The following is a 13623-nucleotide window of genomic DNA, read 5'->3' on the forward strand; positions in this document are numbered from 1 at the left end:
TCCTTTGCCATGCAGGAACAGCATGTGTTCCTGTCTTCGATACGAATGCTTGTGAGTTTTCTGTAAGTTCATTGGACAAGCAAGTGGTACCTGGTATTTTCCCTACCTCTTTTGCTATATCCTCGTGTGCCGGTTTCGAAAGTTCTTGGCTGGCAATCTTAAGAAAGTCCAGGTCTCTTTGTCTAGCGAGATGCGACTGTCAGACCTCCGCCACTCTCCATTTGGTGTCTGAATCTTTGCTCATAATATAGAAGTCTATACCCGGGACATGGTCTCTTTGTGAAACTCCTCTTCACACAGCTTCTTGACGTGAATTTCTTCTCTTCTTGACTAATGAATCTTGCACTTTTCTACACGCCGATCAATTTTTGATAACTTCGGCAAATTGCGCATCTGTATACCTTCGTGCTAGTGACTCAAAAATACGTGCTTCAAGGATATCAAAGAGTCGATGAGGATAGAGGAAAATTCGGAAATTTTGCGATATTTACGGCCCACTGTCACGGAGTCTCTGGTACATAAGAATGATAAGATGCAAAGGAGGGGTGGGATGAAGGCTCTCGAGATGTTGCGTCGTGCGCAAAACGACATTCCATCAGGGCTAGATCCCGTCAAAAATATGTGCCAAAGATGGTATCATTCGTCGGTATTGAAAAATGAAATTTTGTACATCTACGGGGGCCATGAAACTTTCGTTGAATCGAATAATCATGGTGGCATAACTGGGAATATCACTTTGGGTACAAGTAAGTCAACAGACTTCAATTCGAGGCTCAGCTCATAAAAGTGATAGATAATTATATGATAGGTGTTGGAATGAACGAATCCTGGAATTGGACAAAGGCTTCCGCAAGTCTGCCACTGGTATCGGAGCAGGTGTTTCTCTCGGATTCAGAATCATCAAATGCCTTCTCATCTGTAGTGCTCAACGGTGCTCTTTTTTCTGGAACCCCTAGTGGCAATGAAATATATTTATATGGTGGAACCGAGCAAAGCATGAATACGAGCTTTTATGGCTTCACCGGCCCTACGTCACCAAATCAGACCTTGCTGTCTTATGATGTAGCTCACAATCAATGGGCCTCGATTGACGTAGATACTACGATACCCGAGAAACCTAGTTTCGGGGCGAGCGCTGATATTCCGGATCAAGGTCTTGGGTTTTACTTTAATGGCGAGATCAATAACGGGTCGAGCACAGAAACGACCTCGATTCCTTCGGGAAGTTCGGTGCCTCTGGAGGGTATGGTTATGTTAAATATGACGGACAATACGACGAGGAATATCTCTACTGCAGCCATCGACACAAATTCGAGAACAGGGGGCCTTTTACAATATATACCTGGAGTAGGAGAGAATGGCAAAGGCATACTAATACAGTTTGGTGGCATGTATCGTCAAGCTGGTGAATTGTCAGATGAACTAGGAGGTACTTTGGTAAGTCACAACAAGCACTTGATAGTATCAAAAGTCTTTCTAACCAGTCTCACTAGGCTCCAATGGATCAAATTAATATCTTCGATATTAACAGTGCATATAACGGAGGGAACGGTTCTTGGTTTACTCAACAGGCATCGGGAAATATACCCCCAAGAAGAATGGATTCTTGTACCGTTGTTGCTACTGCTCCTGACAACTCGAGTTACAATATATACCTCTATGGTGGACAAGATGGAGGTTCTGTGTCTTATGACGATGTTTTCGTGCTCTCATTGCCTTCATTCACGTGGATACAAGTCTATGAGTCTGTACCAGGCAGTCCACGTTTTGGACACACTTGCCATCTCGTCGGAAATAGGCAGATGTTAACAGTTGGTGGAGCTCAAAAGAAGTACTCATCTTATTGTGATTGGGAGAGTTCGGGAGTGGCTATTTACGATATGTACACGTTATCATGGACATCAACGTTCTATCATGACGCCAACAGATACATCGTTCCGGGTAACATTACTGATATTATTGGTGGGAAGTAAGTATTCTTCAACGCCTCAAATCATATTCAAGACTAATTAATGAACAGTTCGAGTGGCTTTGCACAACTTACTCGCCCTTCTGAGGACTTTACAAATGCTAATGTTGCCTCACTTTTCAATCAAGCTCTACTGGCCACAAACACCAACACCTCCAGCACCACCAATACTACTGGCACTACGACGACCAATTCATCCGCTACAGCTTCGACTTCAAGTAACAACGCAAGCAATGGTGCAAGCACTGGCGTGATAGCCGGGGCTACCATTGGAGTTGTGGTCGCTGTTCTTATCATTTCTTCTCTGGTATGGGTATGGCGCAGATCATCTGCGGCCGGTCGCACCAAAAATCAAGAGGAATCGAGGACTGATTCGCGTCAGTCTCTCATTGTGGAGGATGGAAAAGCCCTTAATCGGCTCCGAGCAAACGTAATGAGTATGGCTTACGATCCTAGCAATCCTTGTCGTGTGCCTGGAATAGAGGCGCCAAAGGAACAGGTCAGTGAGAAATTGGAGTCTTAACTTTCTATCAATTGAAAGAATTGTTCAAATGTAAATATTTAGTTAGTTTAATTTCGATTTGTAAATACCATAAGTATCTAATCTTACCGCTTTCCCGCAGTTTTTCTCACGACTACCTCATGAGCGTTGTATGTCTTACAGGCAAAGAAGAAAATTGTTGGTCACCTGAGAAGTGGCTAATGTATAAAATGTGACGTCTCAATTAGTTTGCCCGTTGACGTTTGGTAATCGTCCCATCACCACCACAAGCCGTATCTCCCAGATCATGGAGACAAGACGCGTTGTTGGTAACCAGAATTAGGACGCGAGTATCTCATCTCCAAGTAAGAAAGATTTGCAGTAATTAAGTGAGTTAAATTAAAGGAGATCAATCTTGTTACAAATCTTGCGTCAGATTATTCAAGATTCTGGTATCTCTCCGAAATATGAGAATAAATGACTTACCCCAGTGTTCTAGTGTGGTTTGGTTATAGCATCATAGAATTCTTATGTGAAGGAGATGGATGAACGCATTACTTTTCTCGTGATATACTAGTCAGCATGAGTATTCCTGTCCGATTATACATTTTTGCATGGAAATCAGCCTTGAGATCTGATTGGTAGCTTTGGCGAGAATCAAAGGGGCGTTGTGATGTAATCAGATGGCAAAAAGAAAGTTTGTCATGAACAACCAACATGTACAATCAAATTATAGCACTATGATATCACTTGAACAGCTCATTTCAGTTTGTAATGTAACGCTATCGGCTTTATGTGTTTTTCGGTTTGTGTTGAAAATCACATGGAAGTTAGGGGGATAAAAGATGGTCCAGGAAGATCAAGACTATCGATATCCTAAATACTTTTGATCTAGATAATCTTCACTTCCTCATGTCCGTCAATAAACCCGATAATTTTCAGCAAATGAAGCTAGCTGCGGCATGTTTCGGCTTGAATTTTGATAATTGGACTATGGAAACAGCAATTTTTTGGCGACAAACAAAAGGAAGTCAACGTGGGAGTCCCGAGTTCAATTGCTCGTAGACTGGCAGATGTGTATAGGAGTGAGTTTCTGACTCAAAAGTGTTTGTAGTCGGGCATAGAATGTATGTGACAAGCTATAGAGAATTGGGATAGTCTATAGTATCCATAGAAAAGGTTCTATGGGCAAGGAAACGCTTGTCATTATGAATCTTCATTTGGATTCCAGAGAAGACATGCTGCAGAGAGTACCAGGGAGCTCTATGTAGAATATATCACTCACATGCCTCTAGTATAAGCAGCGATACAACCAATGAAGCAGACTCAAATGATTAACCTAACTTCTGAAATCGATGTGACATTGACCTGAGAGTATGTGATATTTATTATATGGTAAACTAACAAAATAATGAACTCTGCGCTGAACTATCTACACTTTGATCAAAAAGACTCAGATTTAGAAAAACTATATTATATACAAGAATACTATAGATATTATTCCATCGCATAAAGGAATAATAAGATGAGAATGTGAAAGTTGATACAACTCTTCAGGTCAAGAAAGCAACGTGATAGGATACGATAGCCTGAAAATTTCCCCGAGATAATTGAACTAGCTCTATAAAAACATTCACAAATACTCTAGAATTTCGAATAATTTATATTTTCACCGTAATTCAGGCTTTCGGGACTATTGTTTTCTTAGCCATTAGCTATTAGTTTTATTCAAATGGCATGGCAATTTACGGCATTCTTGATAGGCTCATTCCCGATTGTAAGAAATCGACATGCAATGTATCTTAACTTGAATATGGATTACATTACGGTAGAGTATTCGATATATTGATAATCAACTTCACTGATTTATATGTACATCAATGCATCAACAGTATCAAAAAATGTGACTGGCTAGCCGTACTATTGGCTGTGTGGTACAGTTTGATACGTCGATGCTTGCACGGGGTACGGCTGATTTGACGACACAGATACATGAACTTGCTTTTGGAACAGTAGGAGAGATTTCTGCACTTATGAAAATAGTATATAAGCATTTTTCTTTCTCTAGAATCCAGAATGTTTTTACAATACATTATCCAAACATTCGATAAACCTCTTCACATTCACAACGAAGAGCAGGAACTTTCAGACTCCCAAGTTTCTTCACACATCCTTTCCATATAAAATCTTTCGTAGTTCTTACTACACATACTATTTAACACCGTAAAAACTCACTCGATCTTCACGATGGGTTCCAAAAACGCCCGCGTTCAAACACCAGTCAAGCGTGCAGCTCAAGTTTATGCCGAACAGAAGGCAGCCGAGAAGCTTGCTACTGAACAGCAGAAGGAAGCACAGAAGCAGCAAGCTCAGCAAGCCAAGGCCCAAAAGCTGGCACAAGAGAAGGCTTTGGCTCTTCAACGTGTCTTCAACTTTGACTACACCACTTTACCTAAGCACGCTGCGCTCAAGGTAGTTAAAGATGCCGGCACCGGAACTGTCAAGTTGCACATCAACATTGACATCATTCATCACCAAAAGACAGCCAACGAGCCCAATCTCAATGTCGTTCTTTCCAAGTATACGGATCTTATCACAAAGATTGAGTTCAGACTAGTCGCTCCAACATATCATGAATCCTCTGAGGTTTACAACCTTCGAGTCAGAAACATGATGCAGACTATCAACTGCCTTAACAAATTCAAGATCGACGAGTTCCAATTCGTGGTTTCACTCAACAACGCCTTTAACTTTAATCAAATGAAGCTCGCAGCTTCGGCATTCGGCTTGAAGTTTAGGGACTGGACAATGGTTACGGAGATTCTCCATGTCAGAGGTAGATTCAATGTTGATATTGGTAGTCCATGGGACCGTAGATTGGCTGGTTTATACAAAGCTAAATTCTTAGTTTACAAGGAGAAGTGATGCAGAGTCTGTAATCAGGGAGCGGGAATGATGGTCTGACTATTGGTATGAATTATTATGGTGATGCGGAGAGATGTGAACAGGGCTTTTCCTAGGGGCTGTCATGTTTTTGGAGGAGATCGTGAAAGCCTTTCTAGCTTTTACGAAGATAGCATCATCTAATTGAAAACTCCGAAACCTGAATTAATGTGCCATTGATAAACTTCGAGTCTGTGACTCGTCACATTTTATAACTAACAAACAAGCTAACAAAATAGTAACTTATCACACAATCTCTACATACTTGATATTATAATTACTTCAACACGAATCCCAATTAATATAGATTTTATATACAATTTGCAATGTATATTCTCTCTTACATTGAAACGTTTGCGGAAAGAATGCGAAAGACATTACGATTTGACTTGGTCCAAGTAAGTATGTAGATTGAACGTTTCAGAGAGATGGAATGAGCATCGTATCATTGTAGATCAAAGGGTGTTATGAAATCTTTTATTAGACTCTCAATCAAACATTAACAATTCCTCGGATCTTCAAAATGGTTGGATTTTCGAATGTGTTTGAGAGTTGACAGCTAGTACTACCATCTTTTAGATATTTACTTAAGATCACAGAGTAGTCCCTTGAATATTTAGCATGCTCTTTCTAGATTTGTTGGACGACGTCGTGTAATGCACTAATTACAATCACTAATGTTACATTTGGGAACCTAATTTTGTAGTGAGCAATTCCTTTCATGCATTTTGCAGATAACTTTGATGACTCTAAAGGTGCATCAATAGACTATCTAATAGGTACTCTATCTGATCTATGAAAGGATTCGACTAGCTTTGAACTCCAATATAGATAAATAAGTTTATTGAAGAACCACTATCATATACTTCTGTCTGTGAATGTCTTTTTATTAGGATATCAGTGTATTTATTGTGATGAAGGTGAATATTAGGCGAGCCCGAGTTGATGAATAGTGATTGAGGGATTAGTCAAAGAAAGAACTCTCAGACTACAGGAGATAGTGTTCTATCACAGAGACCAATAGCTACAAAATGTATGTATTGCTCCTTTGGAGGCTGGCTCTACTTATATAAATATGTGAATTGTCTGATAAGATGGCTATCTTGCCAATGTGGCTGTAGCAAATTGCATGAGCTGTGGTGAATCTACATACTGTATTATACATGTAGGAAATGAACAACGTCATAGTGTAGCCTTCCTAATACCAATGATTTGCTCAAATACGGCTCGGTTACAGTGGAATTGAACGACTCGCCTAGTCTGTAAGAATAAATCACTCGCTAGAGACACTAGCGTCTTTCGATAGAGAAGCCGCTGTACCACATTATCTACATAAGGATTTCTCCTGACTCCAGAATCCCAATCTTTTTTTGAAAAGTATCTTACTCACAACATCTAAGATAAACACCTTCTTCAGAATATCTCAGACAAAGATCAACAACTCATTATTGCATTCTTCCATCCACAAATAAGTTCGACTCCACCACACTACAACTTTGATACTCTTTCACAAAGTAAGAATCCATCTACACACGAGTCTCTCACAGCATCTATCCTTTTTCAAAGCTGACCACCATGTACAGGTTTATTCAAAATCTCAATATCCAAATCCTTTTCTCGTTCATCACCATCAAATTTCAAGATGGGCTGCAAGAACAACCGTGGACAGGCCAAGCTTGTACCTATGTCTATCAAGATCGCACAGGAGCAGAACAACCAGAAGGACGAACTTGCTGCGAAGATGTCAGCTGAAGACAAGAAGTGGCATGAGCAGAGAGCTGCCTGGAACAAGCTGCAGTTGGAGAAGAAGGCTGCTGAAGAAAAGAGGTTAGCCGACAAGAAGATCACCGAGGAGAACGCTAAAAAGGTGGCTGCAACCATCCAATATGAGTGCATTCAAAAGCACTACGCAATCGTTCTTAGAGAAAACGGTGATGAGAAGAAGCTTTTCATCGATCTCAATTTCATCGCTGATCCACCAACCGATATGATGGCATTAATGAAAGTCCTACCAGAGTACGCTTCATCCATCACCAAGGTTCAGATCAAGCTGATCCAGCCCATACAGCACGGATCGCGGGCAGTCTATCAGCAACGTGTCAACAACATGAAAAAATTCGTTGAGCAACTCAACTCTTTTGCACTCACCGAACTCGACATCCTCGTTGACATTGACAACGAGAACAACTTCCAGCAATTGAAGCTGGCTGCGGCTTTCAACGGCCTTAACTTCCAGGATTGGAGCATGAAGTACCAAATCATGACAAGTTCTGAACATTATCCAATTGAGCGATACAGCTCTTACGGAAAGCGACTCCGCGGTGTATACCGCACTGAATTTGTTACTCAGTAAGGTGAGATCTTTTTGGCAGCATGGATGTTGGGGAGAACGTTTGCAGTATAGTGAACCTTGTTCTACTTTCGCATTGGTAACGGCATGGGGGAGGTTTTGTTGGGGAACTAGCTAGTAAGAGGTGATGTCATCATGTGGAAAGGAATGTCATTCTACTGGCTGATTAACACTCATTTGATCCTTTGTTTCGGAGGCGAAGGTTTTGCTATGTCCCAAAGGGTTCAGACTTTTAGCTTATATCATAGCAATGACTACCACCTTTCACCTGACTACATGTGCCAATTGATTCTGCCAATAAGTGATAGCTGCTGAAATCTTGAAGTGTCACAATTCATAGCGTATTTTTAGTACAACTTTGACATATGGGTGTCCCTCAAGTCATTTAAAGATATTAACACTGATTCGCATAGTTGATAGCTTAACTTGTACCATTGAAGTGTCAAATTTCCACAAATGATAACTTGGAGTGTGAAAACATTGATTTTTTGATGCGCCGATAGAGTCAGAAACTAGATTTAGCTTTAAAGTGAGATATCTTGGAGTAAGTGACGTTGGTTCATGTAAATGGGGTTTAGATTTTTACTCAAAGACACACAATTCAACATCTCATTGCCACTAAATTGATTCGTGAATTTACAACTATCAAGCCTTAGTAACTCCATTGTCTGCCTTACTTAAGTCTCTGCTCTACACCGCAATACTTCAAGGTCTAAAGATTAAGAATGAATATTTGGTTGACGTTCAAGAGCTTACTCAGAACACGAGGTTTCAAACTCCATGCCTCCAAGGAGCGTTCAATCACCAGGCCTTAGAAGCAAGGAATGATGCTCAAACAATTTAAAATATTTAAAAGGCCGTAGTGAATGTATATTTGTGACAGCTTTGCTATATTAAACTTTTGATTTGATCGCATACTACGGCCCCTAGCATAGATGGCTGTATACATGTATGTATCCACTCCAGAATCTAAATCACAATACACCCTACCGTAGCGAAAACTTCTATAAGAACATCCATATCCATCAGCCAGGAACAAAAACTCAAACATCCTTCCATAAATTCTCGAGACACTCCAAATTTGAGAATTACTTTGACCCAAACCTTTAACATTTTAATTACCGACCGATTCTCCCCAAAGTAAATATGACTCGCACCAACCACGATGATGGTAGCCAATCTATTCAAGGAGAGCAGACCGGCAGCAATCATGGTGATGGCAGTCAATCCACGCAAAGAGAACAACCTACCCAACAAAATCAACATGTTGTCCATGAATCTAATAATAGTGCAGAATTCGACTTCTCAACCCTTCGTCAACATTCCGTCTTGACTATTGAGAAGACCGCCGACAATGCTAAGATGATTCTCGACCTTGATTTCTCCCAACCAGAATCAGTTCCCGATATTGGAGCTCTCTTGAAAATTCTTATGGATTACGCGGAGATCATTAAAGAGGTCAAGATTATCATCAAGGCTCCCAAACAGTATGACAATGCCGCAACGTTCAAGGGTAAACTTGCTAGCGTTGCCATGGTAATGGCAGTATTGAACAGCTTCAACAATCTCACGAAAGTGGAGGTTCTCGCTCGTCTCGACGACCACGATAGTTTCGAGCAACTTGACCTTACTCTCGCCGCATATCAGCTAAACTTTTACAATTGGACCTTGGCGTACGAGGTTCTAGGTCTTGATGGCAAGTGGGATATCTCTGTAGACAGCGAGGATGAGTTAAGACTTCGTCGTGTTTATAGAAAACTTTTCTTAAAGAAACGTTAATCCTTTCGGTGGGAACCAGATCTTCGTATGTTAGAATCACGCAAAATCCATTTGATGTGATATAGATGTGATTGGCATGATATTGATGGGGATTGGAACAGGATATTCGGAGACATGATAGCTATTTATTGCGGTGTTCGGTATCACATTGCATTGGTGCAACAGGGTGGCTGGTAATATGGGAAAACTGTAGCTGGGTAACGGTGGTGTCACTGGAATGGTTCGATTGTTCCGTTATATAATACCATGACAATAAAAATAAAACCTGTTACACAAATTGAACATTCATAAAAGTACATGCCAGTTAGTTAAAGGTGCAAAGCCCTCCAAATCTAATTAATTTTGAATGAACCATGATGAGGATGACACTGTTGCAATCATCTGACATTCTATGATGAGCACTGGACGCTTCACTGTTACTCCAAGCATACGGCTCTTACAAATAGCACAGAATATGGAGGTTTCACTGATTGGCTACCACTCAGTTTTACTCAAGCTTTTGACAAATTTTCCTAGGGTCTCTCGAGCACCACAGCTGTGTACGTTAAATTCGTGCTGCCAAGTTGGTGTAAAGAACTCCAGACTTCTTAGAAGACTTAATGATAACAAGCTATGCAATAAAATAATGACATTGGGATCTAGGATTTTTCTTGCTGTTGCTGTTGTTGGAAATGAAAAACTTTATTTTCAAGAACAGTATTAATGAAAGCATGACAGGCTCGGCGCGTTACCAAGAGACATGTAAATTAAGTGTAATAATTGACTATTGCAGCCTATTGATGTATTATTTGTCTTGATAACTCAAATATGCATAAGCAACTCTATAAATTCAGATGCTTTCTGTACAAAGTCCTAGCCCCTTCAATTGATCCTTCTGCGATGAAAATTCTTTTCACTTCCCTCGAAAACCACTTCTGCAACCCACCGCTAGCCCATATTCTTTATAAGTCTATATCGCAACTCCGACATATCAAATCAATCAACCAACCAATCATAAGATCTCGTTGGGCTAGTGGTCATGCCATCTGTCTCACAGAAATCTCATACGAGGTTTCAGAGGGCACAGAAGATCGCAGGTTCAAACCCTGCACGGGATATTTTTTATTATTTTTTACACCGAAACTCTGTAGGTAGAGTAAGTGGAAAGAACTTTGATGGAAGTCATCTGGATTCTGGGGTCTTTGTTATTTACAAGTGTTTGTACTGGAAAGAAGTGGGGTAAATGAGGGGTCTCGCTTAAGGGGAGTACAGAAATTCTTCGAAAAATGGACTCGGAAAATGAAAGATGGGATTCGAGTCATGTACAAACAGCGCTTTTCTTTGTACTTCTCTTCTTGTGGAGCAGATGATTTTTTCCCCAACCAGCGGTATTGTTGAGGTTGTCCAGTCATCACAATTTGCTTCGATAGTTTTGGGTTTAGATGTCACTGATTTCAATCTTGGCGGATATTACTGCTTCGTGACCTTGGATCAGATATTTAAGTGTCTTTGGGCTATTCATGTAGTTCATCGCCTACTTAGGTAGCTTACGTACAGATGAAATGTACCTGTGGCCTCCTTGATATTCAGGGGTCAACACGCGTTCACTGGTGCCATGAGATCAAGCAAGGCTTGCCGTGCATTATATCTCGTTGACAGGCCCAGAGAGCCTATTCTCGAAGTCTTTATCTTCTATGTAAGCTCACCTTCAACTTCAGAAATTTCATCAGCATCCTACTTCAAACTTTGATAGAATCTTGAGAAAAAGAATTCGCTTGTCAAAAAGTGGGCCCGGATCATTCTTGTTGTGGATTGGCTTTAATGTGATACCCAATACAATGGGTACGTCTTTACTTCATAAGTCTTTTCGCACTTAAAGCGTAGTCAATTCCGCTCATAGAACTATTAAGATTCATCATATCCGCCCCAGGAACGACAGCTCATTCTCATAGAAGCACTGGAAATCACCTCGAATGAGAGCGTCTGAAGGACGAAAGTTCTCATCCCAAGTTATAGTTGTGCTTCGAAACAAACAAGTTACCATAATATCTTGATTATAATCTTATCACTACTGTCGCGCACTATTCTCGTCACCGACTACATCTATCCACATTACTAGTACATATTTGACAATGATTGTGCCAATAATTAATCTGTAATGTGTCCTCTTTTGACCATATTGTGATAGCAATCTTGAGGGCTCGGAGTAAAGCTGCCCATCTCTGAAGAATGATAAGTCTGCCATATTAAACCTTACACATACAGTGAAACGTGATCTCGGTCTCAAAAGACGAACCTGAACCACTCACTCTTTCTCTTTGAATACTTTTCTCTTGATTTGGGTATCTTGACACTGAAGATATATTACCCCTCTGACTCTTTGCCTACACCTTCGCCTATATAAGTACTCAAGTTCACTTAGAACAACCAAAGCGTATTATACTGCCGATGTCAATATTTGAGGAAATGCTTTGTAGCAAGTGGTTGTGCTTCAGCAGTTCCTTTTTTTTCATCTCCATAGCCTAAGCCCAAGATCCGAATCTTCGTCTTTTAGTCGCAGAATTATGTTCGAGTTCTCTGTTGTCACCAACTGAATTTCGTTGTTGTCAAAGTTCCTCAAGTGGTGACAGATTACAAATGATGGTGATAAACTTTTCAGTACAATGTGTCTTGAGCACTTGTAGAAAATTGAGGAATACGAGATCTGGTTAGAGACAAAAATGGCCAACTTTCTCAGTCCTTCTTCTTTGCTCGAGCAATAATTTCATTCTTCTATCATACAATATTATTTGCAGGCATTTTTTTGGAGAATATATAGTGAGCAAAGCCGGTACTTTCAAATGCGAGTTTGCTGACTATCATGACTGTTTTCCGCACCAAATTTCACGAGAATCATAATGCGGTACTATATTAAAGGCAGGATATTTTCATTTTGAAATCCTCCAATACAGCATTATGAAGATAAGTTGCCACGCCATGCTCCACCTGTCGTTTTTCACCAATCAAGATCTAATGCTCAGTGAGACTTCCACTGAGCTAGGGTTACTCACAGAGTTTATATGCAGATAATTTGATCACTACTATTTATCATTCACAGATCGTTATTGCCAAATTTTCATGGAGTATGTCGAAGATGAGGGCTATCGTCAAACTTCCCTCTTAATGTCGCACTGTGCATTTAGTGGAGGTTCGCCTCCTGAAATATGCTATTCTTACTAGCACCTGGTCGAGAGGTAGTATAAAATTCCAACCTGAAATCAAAAATGTAAAGTTACACCATCTAGTCGGACAGGCCTCAAACATTGTTCCCATTTTCCAACACTGCTTTTGTGGCCAAAGAATTCAGTTCTTGGTAATTATTATACTCCCAAGTGTCTCTGAAAGGCCTAATTTCTCCCTAGTCTAGAGGATTCAACACAAATAAATTCCCATGACTTTTGGAGCTACCATGCTTTTCTAACATTCTAGATTTTTAGACTGATTAAATCTTCTATTCATCCTTCTGTTCAGGCTTTTTGAGTGGGTTCCATATATCAATTCATTCTCGGAAATCTTTCGAATTCACCAGGAAACCAACGCCCAGAATTGTATATATACTCGTACATCATCTTTCTTCCATGTACAGTATGAATATATGACCGCAGGACATCGACGTTAATGACTGCTTGTGATTTGATTCCAATAACCACCGTCAAAAACATGCATGGAGGAGAATGTTTCGGATCAGAACATCATGACTGTCGTCGATCATTCAAATCGATTGATTATTCATCGCCGGAAGCGAACATCATGCTCAATATCCCCCTTTCCAGCCGCTATAATTTTTCTATTCGTCTCCTACCGACCCCTCAGACTGACATCAAATTTGATCTTTCATTTCCATAACAAAATTAGCGGGGTCCACAACTCGCCGTTTGTCCACATTATCATAATCTCCACCCCAAACCCACATATCAAATACAAAGTGCAAACAACCCTTTCAACCTCCAACTCCAAGCTCAAGTTCAAGCTCCATCATCAATCATCAAACAATTTCAAGTACCTATCCCATCACCAACTTTCCGCTAACCGCAAGAATCGAATCTAATCCACCAAGATCAAAACCTAGATCCTCGGTTATAT

General features: G+C 40.4%; 5 protein-coding genes across 5 annotated transcripts; all 5 read left to right on the forward strand.

Annotated features, from left to right (window-relative positions):
- Window positions 1-565: 565 nt before the first annotated feature.
- On the forward strand, window positions 566-2492 carry Bfra_008956 (putative cell wall anchored protein; the record flags this gene model as incomplete). The annotated part of the gene is made up of 4 exons (XM_037339311.1): window positions 566-746; window positions 794-1437; window positions 1494-1969; window positions 2021-2492. The coding sequence occupies 4 exons, from the start codon at window positions 566-568 to the stop codon at window positions 2490-2492; spliced, it is 1773 nt and encodes a 590-aa protein (XP_037190877.1).
- Window positions 2493-3243: 751 nt separating this feature from the next.
- Window positions 3244-3515, forward strand: Bfra_008957 (uncharacterized protein; the record flags this gene model as incomplete). The annotated part of the gene is made up of 2 exons (XM_037339312.1): window positions 3244-3255; window positions 3285-3515. 2 exons carry the CDS (start codon window positions 3244-3246, stop codon window positions 3513-3515), a joined length of 243 nt encoding a protein of 80 aa, XP_037190878.1.
- Window positions 3516-4697: 1182 nt separating this feature from the next.
- Bfra_008958 (uncharacterized protein) lies at window positions 4698-5375 on the forward strand (the record flags this gene model as incomplete). The annotated part of the gene is made up of 1 exon (XM_037339313.1): window positions 4698-5375. The coding sequence occupies one exon, from the start codon at window positions 4698-4700 to the stop codon at window positions 5373-5375; it is 678 nt and encodes a 225-aa protein (XP_037190879.1).
- A 1660-nt stretch (window positions 5376-7035) lies between these two features.
- On the forward strand, window positions 7036-7746 carry Bfra_008959 (uncharacterized protein; the record flags this gene model as incomplete). The annotated part of the gene is made up of 1 exon (XM_037339314.1): window positions 7036-7746. One exon carries the CDS (start codon window positions 7036-7038, stop codon window positions 7744-7746), a length of 711 nt encoding a protein of 236 aa, XP_037190880.1.
- A 1143-nt stretch (window positions 7747-8889) lies between these two features.
- Bfra_008960 (uncharacterized protein) lies at window positions 8890-9522 on the forward strand (the record flags this gene model as incomplete). The annotated part of the gene is made up of 1 exon (XM_037339315.1): window positions 8890-9522. The coding sequence occupies one exon, from the start codon at window positions 8890-8892 to the stop codon at window positions 9520-9522; it is 633 nt and encodes a 210-aa protein (XP_037190881.1).
- Between the last annotated feature and the right edge of the window lie 4101 nt (window positions 9523-13623).

This window comes from Botrytis fragariae, assembly GCF_013461495.1.
Source record: "Botrytis fragariae strain BVB16 chromosome Unknown tig00000101, whole genome shotgun sequence".
In the NCBI taxonomy this organism is placed as follows: domain Eukaryota; kingdom Fungi; phylum Ascomycota; class Leotiomycetes; order Helotiales; family Sclerotiniaceae; genus Botrytis; species Botrytis fragariae.